At 43.5% G+C, this 22,672-nt stretch overlaps 1 protein-coding gene across 4 annotated transcripts in view; it reads left to right on the top strand.

The window, feature by feature from the left end:
• The window catches only part of HERC2 (HECT and RLD domain containing E3 ubiquitin protein ligase 2), a 1,448,528-nt gene that overhangs the window by 1,326,807 nt on the left and 99,049 nt on the right, over positions 1-22,672 (top strand). For all 4 annotated transcript variants that reach the window (XM_069204283.1, XM_069204284.1, XM_069204285.1 and 1 more), the window contains 2 exons: positions 2,767-2,964; positions 19,015-19,098. In XM_069204283.1, the coding sequence (XP_069060384.1) occupies positions 2,767-2,964; positions 19,015-19,098 (282 nt within the window). The remainder of the gene's footprint in view (positions 1-2,766; positions 2,965-19,014; positions 19,099-22,672) is intronic.

Genomic DNA, 22,672 nt, shown 5'->3' with positions numbered 1-22,672 from the left:
TCAATATATATGTCACCCCTCTAGCAGGCCTCACAGCCCCAAAGCAGGGTACATTATATTACATGTGAGAGCATATATGCATGAGCAACTATGTCCCTGCTATGTCTTTGTTGATTCCTAAACATAGTAAGTGTACAGGGAAGCCAATTTAAATGCATGTGCTGGATACTAGTCACTAAGGATTCCCCAGCTACATGATGGCTTCTCTGAACCTTGGGATGTTTGGCCTCAAACATCTCAGAAAACAAAAAACCCACACTGATTCCAGTGATGGATTTATTGATAAATGTACACAGAGGGCACCTTAGAGGTGCCCCCTGAAAACATACCGGCTGCTAGTGTGTTGATTGACTGGTCCTGACCTGTTAAGCAACCACAGATTTGTTTCTGGAACCCCACGGTGAAAGCCAGTGCTCTCGAGACCTAGAGACAAAAGCCTGCACTGGGCAGAGGTGTTACCTCCTCTCCCAGGCAGGATGGACATTCCAGGGTGGGAGCTTCAAAGGTCTTGCTGCCTTTGTAATGTAACCCAGGTCTCTCCAGGTGGTGGAGGTGACCAACCCTTCTGTCCTGACCCCACTTTATGTGGCAGCACAGGTGGGAAAATTGGTTAAATTAGGAGGCATGCAAACTTCATGCCAGTCCCACCCCTAAGATGGATGAGCTGAAGTGGACACTACTTTTTAAATTCCTCATTCTTGTTTGGAAGGAAATATGCCGCTAAGCTTACGGTGATGCCCACTTCCCAGCAGACGTGGTCATAAGAAGGGTGAAGCACCTTAAGGGTGGTCAGCCCATTGGCTACTGCGTGACACTCCCTATAATGCCCCTCAATTGAGTATTCAGGTGGTACCCCTGAGCCTAGAACTCAGATTTCGACAACCTAAGAAGACCCATACAAAGAAGAGTTGCACCTGCAGAAGAGGAAAAGAAGCAGCAGCTGACCTGGACCCAGCCCCTCTGGCCTTCCTGCTGACCTCGAAGGATCCTGCACAGGAAGCCAACTTATCCAGCCTTCAATAAAAACTCAAGTCTTGTGTGGGCACCGGACTTGCCCTGCAACAAGAAACTCAAAAGAAAAGTCTCTGCAGCTGCTGAAACCCTGGAAATCAGCCACCAGAAGAGACTACTGCACCTGACATCCATGACCCAAGGTGAAGCCAACCAGTGGTGACAACAAGGGTCCCCGGCTGCCCAGAGACAGAGTCCAGTATGGTCTCACCTATCTTGGACTCACCTGAGACGCCTGCAGCCTCTGCATGTAGGTCCTCTCTCCCACAGGCTTGTGGGATTCTACCAGAACCAAGTAGACCACAAGGCACTGACGAGGGGTATTCTGGTGTTGGACTTCTGTCAGCCGGTCACATGGGCGTTTGTCCATACCCTCAGCAGACATTACTACCTTGACTCTCAGATCTTCAAGGAGGACCATTTTTGTTAGATTTCCTGGTGTGAAATCCACTCCTCACACCCTCCACCTTTTGTGAGGTACCGCTTTGGCATCTATTCAGAGTGTGGGGAATCTGTGAGTAGAAGTATCCATCACAAAAACACATTATTTGCCCTCAGTAGCATTCTTTCTGGTGAACAGTCTAGCTTACCGCAGATTCCTCACTCTCCTCCCCCACATTCTGCATAGTGGACTTTTAGGATTCTAAAAAGGTCCCGGGTTAGGCTTTGCACACTGTCAGATTTGCAGTATATTAAGGCTGATCCCCATCTTAGGGACAGAAGAGTTAATAAGAATGTCAGCATGCAGGGGTGGTGCTGATTTACGGATCTGTGCAGTCACTCCCATGAGCTGTGCAGTATTGCTGCAGAGTCACATAATGCCACCTGTTGGCACACAGAACCAATTGCTGGGAAAGTTCAGAATCTTGGCATTTAGGGGAAGAAAAGGTGAAGCCTCTGTGGTTAGAGTATCCACCAGAAAGAGCATTACCGAGGATAACTTGTTTCTTTTTTTTTAGTATCTGTTTTGGGTTTTATATGTAGGAGAACTGGCATGAATACCTTGTCATTCAGATAACCAAACTATGTAGTAATTTCACTAGAAATATGATATAGAAAACTCAACCTAATTTAACTGGAATAGACCAATCCCATACTCAAATGTTCCTTCATCTTCATTTGCATTGATGTGCCCTGTCAGACTGTTGGCTTCTTGTAAATGTATACTAGTGTGTTAATTGCACACTGATGTTTTATCTTCTCATTCTTTTTGTTTAGGTCTGATAAAAAATACCTTGTTCAAGACACATTGTTGACTAAAGAAAACTGCTGTATAATCTAAAGTTCTGTCTAGTATTCAGCTGAACTAGGCAAGTAGCAAATAGGACTAAAATAGGTAACATTTAGTGCACCAGGAATGAAAGTTTTGTTTTCTTCACATTGATGGGGGTCACTTAGGCCCAATCATTAAAAGAAGGGACTGCTAGAATATATGGCTGTTTTAATGATGGCGCCTGCTAGGAGTGGAGCTCAAGTTGTTTTAGCCCCAATTTTAGCCCAGCATCTTACCACCATGTGTAGCCTGGTGAGAAGGGCCAGTGCTAAATGTAAAAACATGCAAAACTGTCAGAAAATAGCTTGAACTGGTTATTCTCCATTTTTTAACTTAAAGGTATAAACTGAGCAAAAACATTTGATACCCGGTACTTTTACGCTGGGTGCTTTTGCACTCGCTAATACATATTAACATGTTAGTGTATTATTTATTCCTATCATCTACCTTTGGATTTAGCTAATAATATTTTTCTTTAACAGATCCCTATGGAGTATAATCATCTACAGGAAATCCCAATTATTGGACTGAGGAATAGATTATTGCTGCTTCATCATATCTCTGAACTGTTTTGCCCCTGCATTCCTATGTTCGACTTGGAAGGACGCCTTGACGAGACAGGCCAGGGGCCTTCAATCGGGTTTGACACATTGCGTGGAATTCTGATATCACAAGGAAAGGTATTTATCCAAACTCTAAACATTGATTTTGTTGTGTGTTTGTACCTTGTTTAATGCGAGGCCTACTCTACCACTGAGGGTTGGCTGTACATTGAATGACCTGGCAAGGGGTTTGTTATAGGCAACTGAATTACACATTGTAAAACTGAATACTGATCCCATGACATTCCTTGTTATGTCTTAGAATGTAAGTTTAACTTTGTTTTGAGTCAATTGGTTCCTGGTACTTGCTGCCGACTAGACCTGCAGTGGGTTTTATTTTGAATAAGCACTTTTTCCTGGCCTACCTTTGGTTGCCTGTTGTCCCTTGCCATATCATATATTTGCCAATGAGTTCTGCTTAAAATCAGCACTTCCTGGCACCTATGGAGAAGTGGCTATTGGGATGTCTCGCTCATGTTACCACACATCACTTGAGTAAATAATGCTGATCATATATAATGGCAACCTTGGCAGTATCACCCTTGAATGATGTTTATAGGAGCAGTTCTTTGTAACCAAGTGGGGAGTGGTGCAAAGAAACACAGCATGGATCTAACAGTGTTCTCCATGACACACCTATTGTCTTTGGTCCATTTAACACAGTCCATCAGAACACTGTTCATTCTTTCAACCAGCCTTGGTTTATAGGTGATAGTGGGAACTTCTAAATTGTTATACACTAGAATACTTGTATTTCCGAACCAACAAAAACTGTACACCATTACCTGAAACTAGGAATTAAGGGGGGGGGGGGTTATTTTTTTTCCCACTAAGAAAACAAAAGGTTAGAGGGTTGTTTCAGTTTGGTTGATATTTTACCCGTACAAAAACATAGGAATTCAGCAGTTATACTTATGTTAAGAAACTATGGGCCTGTTTCAGATCCTAGCGGCAGGATTACTCCGTCACAAACATGACGGATAACCCGTCCACTGTATTACGATCTTCTTAGCATATTATGGGTTCATAATACGGCAGGGGGGATATCCAACACATTTCCATGACAGAGTATTTATCTGTCGCCCAGAAGTAAATGAGGCCCTATAACTTGTGGCCTGAAGTTTCTTAATGGCACAAGTTATAATTTCTTCAGATGAGTATAGGTTTAACAATAATTGATGAATTTATGTGATTTTGTATGGATAAAACGTCAGCCTAACTATAACGTCCCTGCAGAATTTGATTTATTTTCTTAGTGAATTTCCATACTTTTTTAACGTAAAGTAATGTATAATTACCACATGTTAATCCAGCCCTCTGCATGCACCCAAACCACGCAAGGCACAGCCTTTGGCCGTGCGCTGCGAGGGTTTTGTGTGTGATTTTTGTGTGTGGGTTTGTTTTTATGTTTGTTTTTATGTTTTTTTTTTTTTTTTATATAAATCTGCTTTGGATCCACAGATCCATCATCGATTTATACTGGGAGTCACACTGGGCCCCACAGTAGATCCGCGGATCTGTATTTTGGACTTTAAAAAAAACTAATTGGGCAATTTTTTGCCCATGAGGGGTCCCTTAGGAACCCCTCCATGTGTCCTATGGGGTGAGGATGCCTGTATCCTGACCCTTTATTTGTTTGTTTTTTTCCTTTATGTTTCCCTTCCCTTGTCCAAGCAAGAAAGAAAATGGTGGCCACAACTTTCCTGTCAGGTTGCAGCCAGTCATTCAGAGCCTTGTTTTTCCCCAGGATGCGTGGATCCCCCACAAGTGGATCTGCGTCTCTAGATATCTATATTTCTTTTTCCTTTAATAATTCCAAAACTACTAAACGAATATACACTAAATCACAAAAAGAGATCTTTCTGGACCGAGATCTAGCTATCTGCCAGATTTTGTATAATTCCGTTTAGCTTTTTAGCTGTAGTCGTGTTGAAAATCCCTACGGGAGATTGAATGTGGAAACAACGTTTTGGGACCCTCCCTTTTTCTCGTCCCCACTTGATGTATTACACCGAAACATTCAACTCAGCTACTAAAATGGTTGACTTTGCAGGAAGCTGTTCATCTGCAACAGTTGGTAGAACCTGAGCCTTTGTGCAGTCCATGCTGCCCCTACAATAACCACATTAGTTTCAACCAGAAATGTTGGCAGTTCTTTGACTTTCTGTATTGGCTTTTCGTTTGACCTCTTACTTCTGTGGTAACGTAATCTGCTTTTTGCGTGGGCTCTTTACACATGCACCGGCTGCTTTCAAGGGTGCTGCTTACACTTTTGACAGCTTCAAGGACGACATCTTCGTTGTATGTAGCCGCATCTGGGTGCTTGTAAAATGGCTTCTCTAAGTTTAGCTGAATGAGTGGCCTTTCTGTGATACTTGGGCCTTGATTTCTTTGTTGGGGACAAAAGCATTGCACATGCCTACTAGTTCCCTTAGCCTGGAATGAATCAAATGCTTCCTGCCGAAATATGAAAAAATCTCCTAATTAGCATTTTTCTTTTCCAAGTTCAAAATCATCTGCTAGATCTCCTCATAGATAATACAGTTTTAGCGCTTCTTTTGCTGTTGCTTCCATTTTGTTATGGTCGATAGGTGGTCCAAGAGGTCTCGCTACAATTTCTATCCGGGTGCTTCTGAGACAGGAGTACTCTTGAGGAAAGGCAAGTGTCCCCTGCTCTCCCGAGCCTGTCTGGCCAAACCTTGGTCTTCTTTACTCAACTTGTTACCGGTTGCATAATCTAGGCTCGTAATATTTTTAGGTCTGGGTTTAAAAATATAGAACACAGTTGTCAAAACCACCTGTTGCTAACGGTATACTAAGAATGGGATTTGTATCTGCCCACTTAAACATTTGACTTTCTTCAGTCCTCCTTTTTCAGCACTGTGCTTGAATTTTTAGCAGTTGTGCCCTGGCTCAGACCACTGGAGTATTTATATCTCACCAAATGCTGACGGCTGTTTGGTGTGCATCCTTCCGCTTCCATTTCAGTGCTTCCGTTGAACGGCCTTAGGGACTACTTATCAGCTGTAGCCCTCTCCGACTGCTCCTACTGGCTGTCTCTGGTGTGCTTCATTGTAATGTGTTAGCACGGAATGCACATTGGGCCTAAATCGTTGACTTTACCAGTGCTTGTTTGTAGAATCCACCTTATTAAATGAATCCGTTTGCTGGTACCGAATGGAGCTGCTTTACATTCGTGTTTTTTTTTTTTTACTCCTTCAATCCATAGCTTTTCGATTGTGCTCACATATTACAATACAGTTTGCACGAAACATTTCCTCGCGTTGATGTGACAGATGCGCCGGCTTCACTTTAGCTGAAGGTAAAACAAAATGAAGAACTGCTGGAGTGCACTGGCGTGCATCCGTATCCCGACACAGGGTGGCCTCATAATCCCGCCTTTCATGATGTGCCAACGGGAGCTTTAATTGGAAGCCTTGGAGCTGTTTGAAAATTGGTTGGCCGGTCACAGGGGAATAGATGAAAGTGTTGGCGCGTTCTCTTCTCTGCCCCGTCTTTAATCACTCACTGGTTCATTTATTTTGTGTGTATGTGTTTTCCTTTAAGGCCAGCTCCTATTTCTGGACTTTTTCGATTTCGGAGAGTCCGCCTTTTTTATAAATGCTGTTTATTAGCGTCTTCATCAGCTTCTGCTGTGATCCAAAATCATTCTTGTTCCTAGATGCCAAAATTACTTTGATCCTCCTTACCGAATGACGTACATTGACCATAAGCCAGAACTCACTCGGCATCAGCGGCGTAAAGGAAAACGACCCCCGCGCAGCAGAATGTGGCGGGGGGCCCTGGAGTCATCTTTTACCACAGATATTCATTTGCCTTGGACTGAATGGGGGCCTTCTGAGGGGGCAGTGTCGTCCATGAAGGTTTGCCCCCCTATCCACCGCCACCCCCGCCGCGGCACGGGCCGTAGGTGCCAGTGTTGCGCCTCAGCGCACAGTCCATTTAAGAAGTCGAGAGCAGGAACAGTATCAGCGCACCGTGCATTAGAAAACATGTAAATCACATGTAGTTTTACACATACACACTTTTAAAGTGAGTAGGAGCCCTTCTAAAATGTTTCCTCTGCCCTAACACAAATGACTGCAAGGGCAGGGACTGGGCCACGTCTAGAGAGGGGTGTGAGTGCGTCCAGTGGCTGCTGACAAAGTCGTGAGTCACTGCGCAGCTCCGAGAGGGCTGAAGGAACGGGGCCCGTCCATGCGCTTCAGTCACATATTCTTTGCCGTGTAGATTACCCGAGCTTGGATTTCACTGCCACTAGATCAAGACACTGAAAAACGTGGAGAAATAGCCATCGAAACATCCAATTTGGCTCCAAAGCAAGGCAGTACATTTCCAACCATACACACCGTGCGGCGTAGCATGCTACCAATGTAGACAAGCGCTTTAGTGCCTTACAATGGAGTTGTAAGTGCCATATAAATGTTGCAATACAATACAGCAATTTGGCTATGCTTTTTTTAAACCTTCAAAAACAGATACAATACTTTTTGGGGGGAACCGCCTCCTCCCCCCACTCTTGAACGGGTAAAGCTGACCTTGAGGTACCTCCTGCTGAAAGCGAAGCGAGAAGAGTTGCTTGTGCTGATAGTGGAGGGCGAGGGTCAGAGCGTTAATGAAGAACCAAGCCTTCTCACCAGGGTACTTGCTACCTAAAACCAATGGAAATGTAAAGACTGATTTGGAGCCAGTAGGTTTTAATTGATGGAATTCAAGTTTCATGGTGACAAAGATGTATTATTTTTGAGAGGTAAAGTAGGGGTGCTACCAGCTGAGTTGTAAACAAAGTCTTTTTAGTGGAGACTTATAAAATGTTTGCACAAGGTACAGTCTGCATATTACTAAAATGCATAATTTGGAAGCACTTATTTAATCTTAAGCACTAAATCTTTTTGCACATTTTGCTGCAGCCTATCTTAAAAATAATGAAAGTGATGGCTGGAGCATGTATGTACCATGCAAGAGCCCTGGCATCAGCTCCTTTATTTTCACTCCTCCGTGCGCAGATCTGGACCTAGTGCCAAACTTTTTTTATTGGTTGAAAAGTTTTTTTCTCCAAAATTCTTTGTGGTTTGCAAGGAAATAATCCCCTGCCTAAAACAACATGGTGTAAGCCTGGTAGAGACTGTTGCAGACAGATGCCTCTGATTGCTCCCCACAAGACGTCTCTCCGGTGTTTGGGGCACAGCTTCACGTCATGTGAGGCATGTGCCCAGATGCAACCCAAGGTGATCTAGGAACCCAAAGCCAAGTTTGTATGTCACGAAACACCACAGGTAGTTACGCGAGAGCACTCCTGCTCAAAGTTGAGGGCGTAAACGCATGGCATGTCGTCATCGCGGTCAAAGAATTTGGCTATGCCCATATCCAAGGCAAAGCACAGTAAGTCCAAGCTGTCCTCATCTTAGCCCTGCCACTCCTGCTGAGAAGGCATGAGGATGTCAAAATGTCAATCAAAATCATTCCCAGTCCTCTTCCAAGGAGTCAATTCCACTGCTGATCTCAATGCACAATGAATTTCCAAGGCGGTCAACAATGCCACAACAGATTCAAATGCTTAAGCAGACCGTTCTTTAGATCTTCAGCACTCTACCAGTGCCCTCTGGCCCACCTTCGAGGTGCACATATCTGTGGAGGCCTCCATTTGGGTTACCACCGGTGGGTCTGCCCTTGGCGCCGTCTGTGCCTACCAACCCCGCTTCAGGTTTTGATCAAGTCTTTAGAGGCCACTTCACGCCCAACACCAAGATCCATACTGGTTCCTGACTCTTCGACACAGGCCACAATGCTGCTGATACTGGAGGAATATGTCTAGCCCATTTATCCTTTTAAAAACTGAACTGAATTCATCTTGACCGAGGTCAAAGTTGTGCTCTGAACAATTTCAATATGCCGGGCCCCAATTTATTCTGACTGTGATAAAATACTGCTGTTGGCTACAAGCCCCCTCCATATCTCCAACACCTTTTCGGATTAGACTCTGAACAAAGTGATTCCGTTTTTGGTGATGTGGGTGACAATAGGGATGGTGAAGTCATGATGATGAAATTTTTATCAGAACCTTCAAGATGCCTATGGCCAAGACACTTCATCTGCTTCGGGGATGGGTTGTCCCTCTGGCCCTTCTATGGAAGAGTCAGCCACATTTGATGTAGTCATTAGACAAGCAGTTGAGGTTCTAGCTCTAGAGTTCTGTTGACTTTCTGCCTAGAGTGGACAATGGGACTCATGTATGCCTTCCTGCCACAACCTCCCCTTTCTTGAGTTCTGAAGACAAGGAATGACTGAGCCTAAGTCATTGCACTGGCTACAGATTGGTCCAGGAGAGTTTGGTACCCTTAACTTCTGTACAAGAGCATCTATCTTGCGATGAGGTGACTGTTTCGCGTTGATCTTCTGTCACAGAAGTAGGGCAGGGGTTTGCACCCAGGCTTGAGCAATCTACATCTCCATGAGTGGATATTGAGCAGCAGCAGTTAACCACTTTTGATCTAAGTCCCGAAGTAGTGGAGGCCAAGCGTGGTTCTACGAAGTCTGTGTACACTTCGATAATTTTGTAGCCTGTTGTGGCACCTTCAGTATGGACCGGTTGCAGGCCAGACTGTCAGATGGTTTGCTGTTTGTTCTGTCCTTAGCCCATCAAGGTCTTGCAGTAGGCATGGTCAAAGGTTATCTGTCAGGCGGTTTGCATTTACTGGATTAAATGTCCTTGTTCAAATCGCCCATTGTGGTGTGCTTTCTCAAAGATTTAATACACATTTCCTCCCAAACCGTTTATGATGATTCATTGAGATGCCAATGTGGCCTCTATTTTTCTTACATGCACCTCTTTTGAGTCATTGCACAGCTGTACTGTACATTTTCTAACCCTGACAATGGCCTTTCTAATTGCAATAGCTTCAGCTCATCATGTGAATAAACTTTAAGCTTTCAACCTAGTCGCTGTACACTACCTTCTTTCTGGACACACTGGTGCTGAGGGCAAGAGCGGGTTTTCTACCGAAGGGTGTGACTCTATTTCACATCAGACAGTCCATCATTCTTCTGACATTTTCTGATACCACCTCATCCCTCGAAAGAGGAGGAGAGACTCCATCATTTGTACCCCAAAAGGGCACCAAGCTTTTACATGCTTCGTACCAAAGACCATCAGGTGGAAAGTTAGTTCTTTTGTGCCGTTCAGTGGGGCAAAGAAAGAAAGTGCAGTGCAGAAACTGTCATTTTTCAGGTGGGAAGTTCTCTGCATTAATATCTACTACACTTTGGCCATGAAGCAGTCTCCAGAAGGTTTGAGGGTCCATCCACCAGGGCCGATGCTACTACCAATTTACTGGCACACAGAGTGCCAGTCCTAGATATTTGTCACACTGTGACATGGACATCAATACCCATGTTCACAAATCATTACTGCCATGACCGCCAGGACCAAAGGGAATGGCATTCTGGCCATTCGGTCATGCTTGCCTGTATTGATCGGAGTCATTCCAAAGAGCTTACCACAAGGGAAGGTACTGCTTTGGCATCCATTCTAAAGGTGAGAAATATGCGGTTAGGAGTATCCATCAGAAAACAAGATAATTACCTTTGGTAATTCTCTTTAAAGTGGATACTTGTAACTGCAGCTTCCTCACCACCATCCAACCGCATTATTCTGTGGAATCTCGGATGGCCCCAAATTAAAAATCTGCACACAATGGAACAATTGGTTTTCTGGCTTCGGGTCCAAGAGCGTGGATAGTGCCCAGAAAGAAACTGACATCAGCACACATGGTGATAGCTGTATTTGGCTCATGCTGTCACATCTGGGGCAAAATAGAGTTCACACCGAGCCGCACAACGCCATGTACTGGCACACAGAAACCAGAGGTCGAAGTGGGCGGGATTAGAGAGGCACGATGTGTCCATACTGTTTTGATTTGTGAAAAACTGTTACCCTACTTTACGTAAAAAGACAACCGTCCTGGGATAATTAATTAAGATAGTTTAAATGCTTCAGCTGAAGTGTAGGAATGAATAGTGTGGTATTGAATAGCAATTCATCCACAGTATCACTGTTAGGGAATATCTATTTTTGTACATACCATTTTGCATTTCCTAAATAGCAATTTCTAAGGAGTCACTCTTTAGTAAATGCAAAATAAGTACTTTGTACATCTGGCCCTTAGTTTTTTGGAGTTGTATTGCAAAGAGTTAACTGAGCTGTGAAGTGTGTGCTCTTAATTGTAATTATAGGTTCGGTGGCATGTTTAGCTGCAGATACACATGCTGTGCATAGTCCGCCGTCTGGTGTTGGGTCGGAGTGTTACAAGTTGTTTTTCTTCGAAGAAGTCTTTTCGAGTCACGAGACCGAGGGACTCCTCCTCCTTTGTTTCCATTGCACATGGGCGTTGACTCCATCTTAGATTGTTTTTTTTCCGCCATCGGGTTCGGACGTGTTCCTTTTCGCTCCGTGTTTCGGGACGGAAAGATAGTCATAACTTCGGAAAACTACGTCGGTATTGTTTCGTTCGGTATGGGGTTAGATTAGAATCGACACCGAATCCTGAAGAGCTCCGGTAGCCCTTCGGGGTAATTTCAATCCCCCGTCGGGGCCTGGTCGGCCCGACCGCGTGCAACATCGAGACTAATGGAACGGACCCCGTTCCGATTCTGTCCTAAATGCCACAGTAAATATCCCTATACAGACCAGCATTTGGTCTGTAACTTGTGCCTGTCCCCCGAGCACAAGGAAGAAACGTGTGAGGCCTGTCGAGCGTTTCGGTCGAGAAAAACGCTCCGTGACCGAAGAGCCAGACGGTTGCAGATGGCGTCCACGCCGACAGGACAACGAGGGTTCGAGGAACAGGGAGAAGAAGAGGAAGCCTTCTCCATCCATGAATCGGACTCGGAAGAATTCGACGTCGAAGAAACCGTGAGTAAGACGTCGAAGCAAGCACCACACGGGAAAACAGACAAAGCCCAGGGGACGCCACTGCCAACAGGCCATGGCTCAACCCATAAAGTAGGTGACCGTCCATCGGCACTGAAAAAAGGCGAACTGGTGCCGAGGTCGTCCGACTCGACTCGGGTCGAGACACAGGCACGCAGCAATCTCGGGACCGAGAAAGTGCTGCAGAAAAGGGTCGACACCGAGACAGCACCACCGAGGCTGCTCGGCACAGAGACAGCGGCACCGAAGGTGGCCGACGCCGAGAAAGTTCAACACCGAAAAAGAGAAAAATCTCGTCTGAGCCGAAAACAACAAAAGACACGGTTTCGGTGCCTAAACGACCAGCAACTGAACCGACAGCCAGTTCGTACTCAGAGGAACAATCACTGTCCTCCCAAATGCGCAAACACAGGTTTGAGGAAGATTTACAAACCACAGATGTAGACCACACCCAAAAGCAGATCTTCATACAAAGTGGTACAGGGAAGATCAGCACTCTTCCCCCAATCAGGAGAAAAAGGAAACTCGATTTCCAACCACAAGAAAAGACACCACAAGCAAAAGTCGTAAAGAAGGTAACTCCACCACCCTCTCCACCACCGGTAACTCATACATCACCGGCACAGACTCCGTCACATTCACCAGCTCATACCACTATGAGCCAAGATGACCAGGATGCGTGGGATCTCTATGACGCCCCAGTATCAGACAATAGCCCTGAGTCGTACCCTACTAAGCCCTCACCACCTGAAGACAGTACAGCGTATGCACAGGTGGTAGCTAGGGCAGCAGAGTTCCATAACGTGTCTTTACACTCAGAGCCTGTCGAAGATGACTTCCTTTTCAACACCCTCTCCTCCACCCATAGCAATTATCAAAGCCTCCCTATGCTCCCGGGAATGCTAAGGCACGCTAAACAGATCTTTAAAGAACCTGTCAAAAGCAGAACAATAACTCCAAGGGTGGAGAAGAAATATAAAGCACCGCCCACGGACCCTGCTTTTATCACATCACAACTGCCACCAGATTCAGTTGTCGTAGGAGCAGCTCGTAAAAGAGCCAACTCGCACACATCAGGCGACGCACCACCTCCAGACAAGGAGAGACGCAAGTTCGACGCAGCTGGGAAAAGGGTTGCAGTACAAGCTGCAAACCAGTGGCGCATCGCTAACTCGCAGGCGCTCCTAGCGCGATATGACAGAGCCCATTGGGACGAGATGCAGCATCTCATCGAGCATCTACCCAAAGAATTCCAGAAACGGGCAAAACAAGTGGTTGAGGAGGGACAAAATATCTCCAACAACCAAATACGTTCCTCTAGGGATGCAGCGGATACAGCTGCAAGAACAATAAATACCGCGGTAACCATAAGGAGGCACGCATGGTTGCGCACATCCGGCTTCAATTGAAAAATGTAAAAAAGATACTGACACAGCTAAGGCCATGGACACACTCTATTCCCCGCAGGGCAGAGGCACTTTTGGCACGTTTCGCAAAACAACCTTCAGAGGGGGGTTTCGAGGTCAAACCACACAAGCTAGTACCTCACAAACAACACCGTCTACCAACCAAGGACAGTACCAAAGGGGAGGCTTTCGGGGCCAATACAGGGGGGGACAATTCCCTAGAAACCGGGGAAAATTTCAGGGTCCCAAGACCCCACCAACCAAACAGTGACTCACAAGTCACTCAACCCCTTCACACAACACCAGTGGGGGGAAGACTAAGCCAGTTCTACAAATTTTGGGAGGAGATAACAACAGACACTTGGGTTTTAGCAATTATCCGGCATGGTTATTGCATAGAATTTCTCCAACTTCCTCCAAACGTCCCACCCAAAACACAGAATATGTCAAAACAGCATTTAGACCTGCTACAACTAGAAGTTCAAGCATTACTGCAAAAAGACGCAATAGAATTAGTACCAGGTCCACAAAAGAACACAGGAGTTTACTCACTGTACTTTCTAATACCAAAAAAAAGACAAAACACTGAGACCAATCTTAGATCTCAGAACACTAAACACCTACATCAAATCGGAACACTTTCACATGGTCACGCTACAGGACGTATTACCACTGTTGAGACAACAAGACTACATGACAACCTTAGATCTAAAAGACGTGTATTTCCACATACCGATACATCCCTCGCACAGGAAATACCTAAGGTTCGTATTCAAGGGAATACATTACCAATTCAAAGTGTTGCCGTTCGGTATAACAACCGCACCGAGAGTCTTTACAAAATGTCTAGCAGTAGTAGCTGCACATATCAGAAGGCAGCAAATACACGTGTTCCACTACCTAGACGATTGGCTAATCAAGACCAACTCCCTAACAAAGTGTTCACACCACACAGATTATGTCATACAAACCCTCTACAAACTAGGGTTCTCCATCAACTATACAAAGTCACACATTCTGCCGTGCCAAACACAGCAATACTTGGGAGCGACAATCAACACAACAAAAGGGATAGCCACTCCAAGTCCACAAAGGGTTCAACATTTTTACAAAGTCATACAAGCCATGTATCCAACACAAAAATACATGCAAAGATGGTGTTAAAACTCCTAGGCATGATGTCCTCATGCATAGCCATTGTCCCAAACGCAAGATTGCACATGAGGCCCTTACAACAGTGCCTAGCATCACAATGGTCACATGCACAGGGTCACCTTCTAGATCTGGTGTTGATAGACCGCCAAACATACATCTCGCTTCTATGGTGGAACAGTATAAATTTAAACAAAGGGCGGCCTTTCCAAGACCCAGTGCCACAATACGTGATAACTACAGATGCTTCCATGACAGGGTGGGGAGCACACCTCAATCAACACAGCATCCAAGGACAATGGGACGTACATCAAAGAAGGTTTCATATAAATCACCTCGAATTGTTAGCAGTATTCCTAGCGTTGAAAGCATTTCAACCCATCATAATCCACAAATACATTCTTGTCAAAACAGACAACATGACAACAATGTATTATCTAAACAAACAGGGGGGAACACACTCGACACAGCTGTGTCTCCTAGCACAAAGGATATGGCAGTGGGCAATTCACAACCACATTCGCCTAATAGCACAGTTTATTCCAGGGATCCAGAACCAGCTAGCAGACAATCTCTCTCGGGATCACCAACAAGTACACGAATGGGAGATTCACCCCCAAATTCTAAAATCTTACTTCCAAATTTGGGGAACACCTCAAATAGACCTATTTGCAACAAAAGAGAACGCAAAATGCCAAAACTTCGCATCCAGGTACCCACACCAGCAGTCTCAAGGCAATGCTCTATGGATGAATTGGTCAGGGATATTTGCGTACGCTTTTCCCCCTCTCCTTCCATATCTAGTAAACAGATTGAGTCAAAACAAACTCAAACTCATACTAATAGCACCTACATGGTATACAACACTACTAGACCTGTCAGTAGTGCCTCATGTCAAACTACCCAACAGACCAGATCTGTTAACACAGCACAAACAACAGATCAGGCATCCAAACCCAGCATCGCTGAATCTAGCAATTTGGCTCCTGAAATTCTAGAATTTGGACACTTAAACCTCACACAAGAATGTATGGAGGTCATAAAACAAGCTAGAAGGCCATCCACTAGACACTGCTATGCAAGTAAATGGAAAAGATTTGTTTGCTATTGCCATAATAATCAAGTTCAACCATTACATGCATCTCCAACAGATATAGTAGGATACTTACTACATTTGCAGAAATAAAATCTGGCCTTCTCTTCCATAAAGATACATCTCGCAGCAATATTTGCATACCTGCAGATTACTCATTCAACTTCACTGTTTAGAATACCTGTCATTAAAGCATTTATGGAAGGCCTAAAAAGAATTATACCACCAAGAACACCACCTGTTCCTTCATGGAACCTCAACATTGTCTTAACAAGACTCATGGGTCCACCTTTCGAACCCATGCATTCTTGCGAAATACAATACCTAACGTGGAAAGTTGCATTTCTCATTGCCATTACATCTCTAAGAAGAGTAAGTGAAATTCAGGCGTTTACTATACAGGAACCATTTATTCAAATACACAAAAATAAGGTAGTTCTAAGAACCAATCCAAAATTCTTACCAAAAGTTATCTCACCGTTTCACTTAAATCAAACCGTAGAACTACCAGTGTTCTTTCCACAGCCAGACTCAATAGCTGAAAGGGCACTACATACATTAGACATCAAAAGAGCACTAATGTACTACATTGACAGAACAAAACTAATTAGGAAAACAAAACAACTATTTATTGCATTTCAAAAACCTCATACAGGAAACCCAATATCAAAACAAGGTATAGCCAGATGGATAGTTAAGTGCATCCAAACCTGCTACCTTAAAGCAAAGAGAGAGCTGCCTATTACACCAAAGGCACACTCAACCAGAAAGAAAGGCACTACCATGGCCTTCCTAGGAAATATTCCAATGAACGAAATATGTAAGGCAGCAACATGGTCTACGCCTCACACATTTACTAAGCACTACTGTGTAGACGTGCTATCTGCACAACAAGCCACAGTAGGTCAAGCTGTACTAAGAACTTTATTTCAAACTACTTCCACTCCTACAGGCTGAACCACCGCTTTTGGGGAGATAACTGCTTACTAGTCTATGCACAGCATGTGTATCTGCAGCTACACATGCCACCGAACGGAAAATGTCACTTACCCAGTGTACATCTGTTCGTGGCATTAGTCGCTGCAGATTCACATGCGCCCACCCGCCTCCCCGGGAGCCTGTAGCCGTTTGGAAGTAATCTCCAACATTTGTACATTTGTAAATATATTACCTTAACCTTTATCTTGTACATACTTATTCATTCCATTGCATGGGCACTATTACTAACATACACAACTCCTACCTCACCCTCTGCGGGGAAAACAATCTAAGATGGAGTCGACGCCCATGCGCAATGGAAACAAAGGAGGAGGAGTCCCTCGGTCTCGTGACTCGAAAAGTCTTCTTCGAAGAAAAACAACTTGTAACACTCCGACCCAACACCAGACGGCGGACTATGCACAGCATGTGAATCTGCAGTGACTAATGCCACGAACAGATGTACACTGGGTAAGTGACATTTTCCTTATATAGCGCTTACTGCCCCGGGAGCTGTTGAAAGAACAGTAATGTAAAAAAAATACTTTAAGTACAGTCTGAGTATTACTAAAATCTATATTTTAGAAGCACCATTTTATCTTAAAACTATTTGCACATTTTGTAGGAATCTATCTCATACTGTGTGTAATGCAAGTTTAAAATAATGACTTACATAGTCACAGTGCTTTCTGTCACAAGCTGTGACCTTGTAGCACTAAAAATACTCATATCCCTAGTCTCCCCTGCATCTACCAAGATTAATTTCAGTGGCTTTCTGTCTTTCCTTGCAAATTGGCAGAACTAAAAGAACAGGTTTCACCAGGGAGGGGAATTCTGGGAGTTGCGATGGAACCCACCTGAACATTATCCTCCTTTTTGCCTGTCCATCGTATCAAATTATGCACATGATAGCAAACACTTTCAAGAGATTTCAGACAACCATCATACTAGTGGTCCTGATCTGCCACAAACATGTCTGGTACTGTATAGATGTCTTCCTACTTACTCAGGGAAATTTGTACACTGCGTTCTGTAGATTCAAACAGCCTGTACTAAGATGGGGGCATGCCTGTTGAGAGTTTACAACGTCAGTGCAGCACTCTAGGGCAGCGTTTCCTAAACTGTGGGTTGCGAGCCAATTTTTGGTGCGTCTTGAAAGTACAGGGAATAAATGAAGATGTTTTTAAGTATTTAGTTTTAAGTCACATATGCTGTGCTCCAAAGTCGGAGTTAAGATTCCATGCTTTGTCTCATGACAAATTGCTGTTTTGTTTTTTTTTAAACACTTTGTAGTCTGAGAAAGAAAAGTAAAGTGAATTGTGCGACAGTCTTGCTGGGGTACGGGCTGAGTGAAAGGAATCGCCGTATGATGTAATTGTTTTCTAACACACAACAGAATGTAAATACCTGTAAATGAACTGTCACATTGAGCAGTTATGAAAGCAAAAATTAAGCACATGTAATTCTGAAGTGTGATGGAAACAAAGATTTTAATTGGATTAAAGCAAATCAAGAAACTTTACTTAGTGATGCACAGATGACAAATATTTACTGAAACCCGTTTCCCACTCATTATCATTGGTGTACAGTATCGTTGTATCACTAAAACTGTATGTCTGTGCAAATTTTGCGGCCATTTCAATGGAAAATGTGCTATTTGTAAGTGACAGTGCGCTGCACACGATGCTTTAGTTACATAAAAAAAAGACAGATCCGCCACATACCTTCTGCCTGCACCGTTCATATTTCTTTACTTTTACTGTATTTGGGTAGTGTGGGGTGGGTGGACCTACCCTCCTCTTCCTTACCCTTTGTCCTTTTTTTAAAAATTAAATAATTGAGACCTTCCGTTCAGCAGCGTTTTCTCCTTAATTTGACATTTATTTTCAAAAATTTTTTTATTTACCTGTTTGTTTTTAGGTATTTTTCCCAGGTCATGATACATAAAATCACACGCTGCCCATCTTCAGTTCCCCCGCCACTCAGTGGTCTTTAGCTTTTGTTCATCCTTTCTTGGGAGACCAGGCACTGCCTCACACAAACATCCTCTCTTACTGTTTACCAGCAAGAATAGTAATTATATCTACTCATTTCTTACATCCATGGACATAATCTGTATCAGTGCCAGAGTCAAACTGTGGAAAGATTAGGGTGGTCCTAATCTGAGGGGGATGGCGAAAGGTGCAGTGTTTCAGGAACATTAGTCTGTAGTGTGACAAAGATGTAGATTCGGTGTTGTATTTTTCCATCGTTTTCTGATCCCTGTTACGATCACAGTAAAAAAGATGATACATTGAGCAGAGAAGATATTGCTCAGCACATAAGGTGGAATAAATGGTGACCTAAATTGGCACCTATGTCCGTTTCTGTCTAGCATCCGGGACCTTAGTGACCTAAACAAATGTCCTTGCAAAGGGAGGGACGTTTTTCCCCTTGGGACTCGCCTATTAAAATCAAGAGTGTTGAAAGTGTGCTGTATATCGGTTAAAAAGCAATTCAATCGCTTCAAATAACTGTCTATTCAATAACTTATTATCTTTTTCCACCAGGAGGCAGCTTTCCGAAAAGTTGTTCAGGCAACAATGGTGAGAGATCGTCAACATGGACCAGTGGTGGAGCTGAACCGAATTCAGGTAATCTCGCGCGGACGCCGAAGGCCCGCCGCAGCCCGGGATAATCTCATTAGTCCATCTCCTCCTGCCAGCTTCTAGAATGCTTGTGTTCTTAGCTCAGCAAGGCAGCCATACACAGTTTAACCTCGCTTTTCCTCACATGATTTTGAGAGCTGTCCAAATTGCCTGCCAGGTATGAAACAGCAGTTGTTAAATCAGATGTGCCTCCAATTTCAGGCATCACATGCAGCCGCACAAATGAAAGAAGCGGTTGTTAGAAAGCATTTTTTCCCCTTTATTGACGTTGATGTGTTGAACTCTTAACAAAAAAAAAAAATGCCTCAAGCAAGGTATGTCGCTTTCAAAATTGTGTGCCTCAGCATTTTACAGTTTGCCTTTTTAGTGGTTGCCGTTCATTTGAAACCAGCACACCAGGAAGATTAGGTACTTGCTAGCAATACAACAGCCAAGTAGATGGTAACAAACTCAGGCACAGCTATAGTGTTTGAGGCAACCTCTATAACATTGCACACAGTTTTGATCCAACCTTCTTTGGCCGCCCCTATAACAGCCATCAATTTAAATAAACATTCTTCATTCCAAACTGGCCTCTAGGTCCCGATCTAAAATCATCATCATAGAAGCGGTACCATTGGTGAGAAACTGTCTTAGGCATCCTATGATGAGCTCGCGCTCAACCTCATCTCAGAGGTGACAGACATAAGGAGGGCATCCCAGGCCGCCTGCATCCCGGCGAGCTATCATCGTCCCCTCTCCCACGATCTGGGATGGGGCCTTCAGGGAGTGAACTTTACCTGTGAAAGACATATTAAAGGCCACTATTGTCAATAAATAATCGAGATTATTCTGATGACCTTTATCTTTTGGCTTGTTAAAAAAACTAGCTCAGAGTTTTGCCAGGACAGACAGCCATGATTAACATTTGCCTCGTGATTATCGTTATACCTCATGTTTAGAACACATGGGTTGAGCCCCCTGTCAGAAAAAGCAAAAGCATTGACTCGTTAGACAGAAGTCATAACCACCCAATTACGCTTTTTCTTGCACTAGCTAAATTGCATAAGAAGCTGTTGGCAAGAGAATTCATGTTCTTATTTAAAATCTGATGTTTCGATGTCTGATAACTGGATTTTCACCCAAGTCTGACTTAATCACTGCGGTGGATGAAATCAGTATGATCGTGACATATAAGGTCAGTGTGTATTTTTTTTTTAAAACTATTTTTTTTGTATTATTTCAGCACAGATCAAATACAATAAAAATTCACAGAGGATGATTGGGGGTGTCTACCTGAAGAGCTCCTACTATTGTTGGACCTATATCATAGTAATACCCATCCAGCCTTTTCCCTCCTCCCAAACACCAGGTAGATTACCAAAATGAGCCAAAACAGCATTATACCGATGCAGAATAGTCAGTACTGAATCGGCCTATAACAGTTCATAGTCATTCTTTTTTCGGGCATGTATTTCTCTTGTTATGGATGAAGACTCCCTCAGTGATACAGGCACAGAACCCATGAGTTAGGTGGGCATGTTACTTCCCTTCACTCATTTCCATATAAAACAAAGAACAGGTGACAAGGAAAATAGCCCTGTCCTTCACCAGATGTATTGTATCTCTCACTTTCACATACCAAGTAGCCAGAGTGGGGGTAGGTACTTGTTTCTATGAATTTTGTAGGGCCATCATGACTTCTGATAAGACTTAAAACAATGGACTCCACTCTCTAAATTACTTTATAATAGTAATTTGGGCTCAGACCCAGGATTACTGATCCTAGATCTTCTTGAATCGGAGAGCCCACTATTCCCTTAATGACTGGGCATACCTCATTCTAGTCTGTTTGTAAAGTGGGAGATGCTCACCATATCTGAAGAAAAGTTCCCACTCAGTTCCTTCAGCAGGAATTTATTGTTCCTTAAACCAAGCTTCTCCAAAAAGTAGCTTGTGAGGTACCGGTAGCTCTCCAACTACATATAAGTAGTTCTCCTGTGCGCAGCCCAGCCTTCTAATTCTGAAGCTTTTGCTTGGTTGAATTAATGTAGGAATGCCAAAATTGAGAGTGTATATTAGAGACAAAATGTGTTTCTTTTCAAAACTCATAAGCTGATTTTTTAAAAACAAGATCTGAATATCCTTGTTCTATCCAGGTGGCTGGTTCACCTGTTCGGTATAAGTCAATAAGGACGTTCAATGAAGGACCACACGCAAATTATGAATACATTTGGTTTTACTACAATTTCAGATAAATGCAGGCATTTAGCACATTAACAATAGTGAAATAAGCATGACAATGAAAAGCACTTATTCATATATATGTACACTACAGATAGTATCTATGTATACGAATGAGCAAAGAGTTAATTGACAGAGTAAGAATAGTAAATAAAAAAAATAAAAAATATCTATATAAATGTTTATATATCAGTGCACTACAAAGAGCATCTATGCATACGTCTGAGTAAAGAGTTCATTGACAGATATAAACTTGTAATAACTGTATACCAACATGTGATACACTACGATTTTCAGGGAGCAGAATATTAACGAGTTGAACACTTCAGATAAGCTTTGATTTACTGCACACTAAAATGCACATTTCAATTACTGTGGCAGATTTACACTACGATGTTCAGTAAAGCAGGAAAAAAACTATAAATGAGCTGAATTTCTCAGATTATAAACACAGTGCAAATATAATAATCAATCAATCATAATAATAGAGCAGAGAAACGAAAAGCCTTTCATCCCTGAGTGGAACTTAACTTAGTCACTTAGTCCACGAGTGCTGGGAAGCCCTCTACCGCCCGCTTGGACCTCTCTCCCCCTCGAGCGTCACAGTCTTGGAACAGCAAAACAGGGAGGCAGCGCTGGGTCTGAAGATGACAGTTTCATAACTCCATCTGCGAGCTTCAAAATTCCTTCACCCACCTTTCAGTGTTTAAATAACCTGAAGCTTGGATTCTACCCCCTTCCAGTATTTTCTAGCTATGTATGTTATCAGTACATGTCTCTTGGCTGCCTTGCCATTCCCTGGCCATTGTTTTCATTCCATCTTTTACTGTGGTCTCGTTCTCAAGGTTGAGACTGACTCTCCTTTACAGCCTGTTTCTCACACATGCAGCTGCGAATAAGTTTATCTACGGAATGTCAAAAGAAAACAAGCTTGAAAGCGAACATCGTGAATTTCTTTCACGTTGTTCTGGCTTCGGCAGGCATCATGCTCATCTACACTGTTCAAGCTAATTAACCCTTCGTGTTACAATGTCTTCCGCATCTTTCCCTACTGCTACACTGATCAATCCTAAATATATTTAAAACTGATAATTTAAGTGATAAATCAATTGGCACTGGGGAGATTTTTGTCAGATGTGTCAGAGTTGTTGCAGCTATGTGATGCCTGTTATGTATTACCCATTTAGAGGCATTCCACATTGACAAAGCCTTTTTTATAGTCTGGTTTGACTGCACAGCTGTCACCAGACAATTACGTGAGCATCAATAGAAAGGGGATTCGGCTCCGTCCACTTGTTTGGAGCCAGGAGTATATTTTTCATTAGACAGAAGCTGT

The sequence above is a fragment of the Pleurodeles waltl genome, chromosome 8, assembly GCF_031143425.1.
Source record: "Pleurodeles waltl isolate 20211129_DDA chromosome 8, aPleWal1.hap1.20221129, whole genome shotgun sequence".
NCBI classification, from domain to species: domain Eukaryota; kingdom Metazoa; phylum Chordata; class Amphibia; order Caudata; family Salamandridae; genus Pleurodeles; species Pleurodeles waltl.
This window is presented reverse-complemented; position numbering and strand designations above follow the sequence as displayed.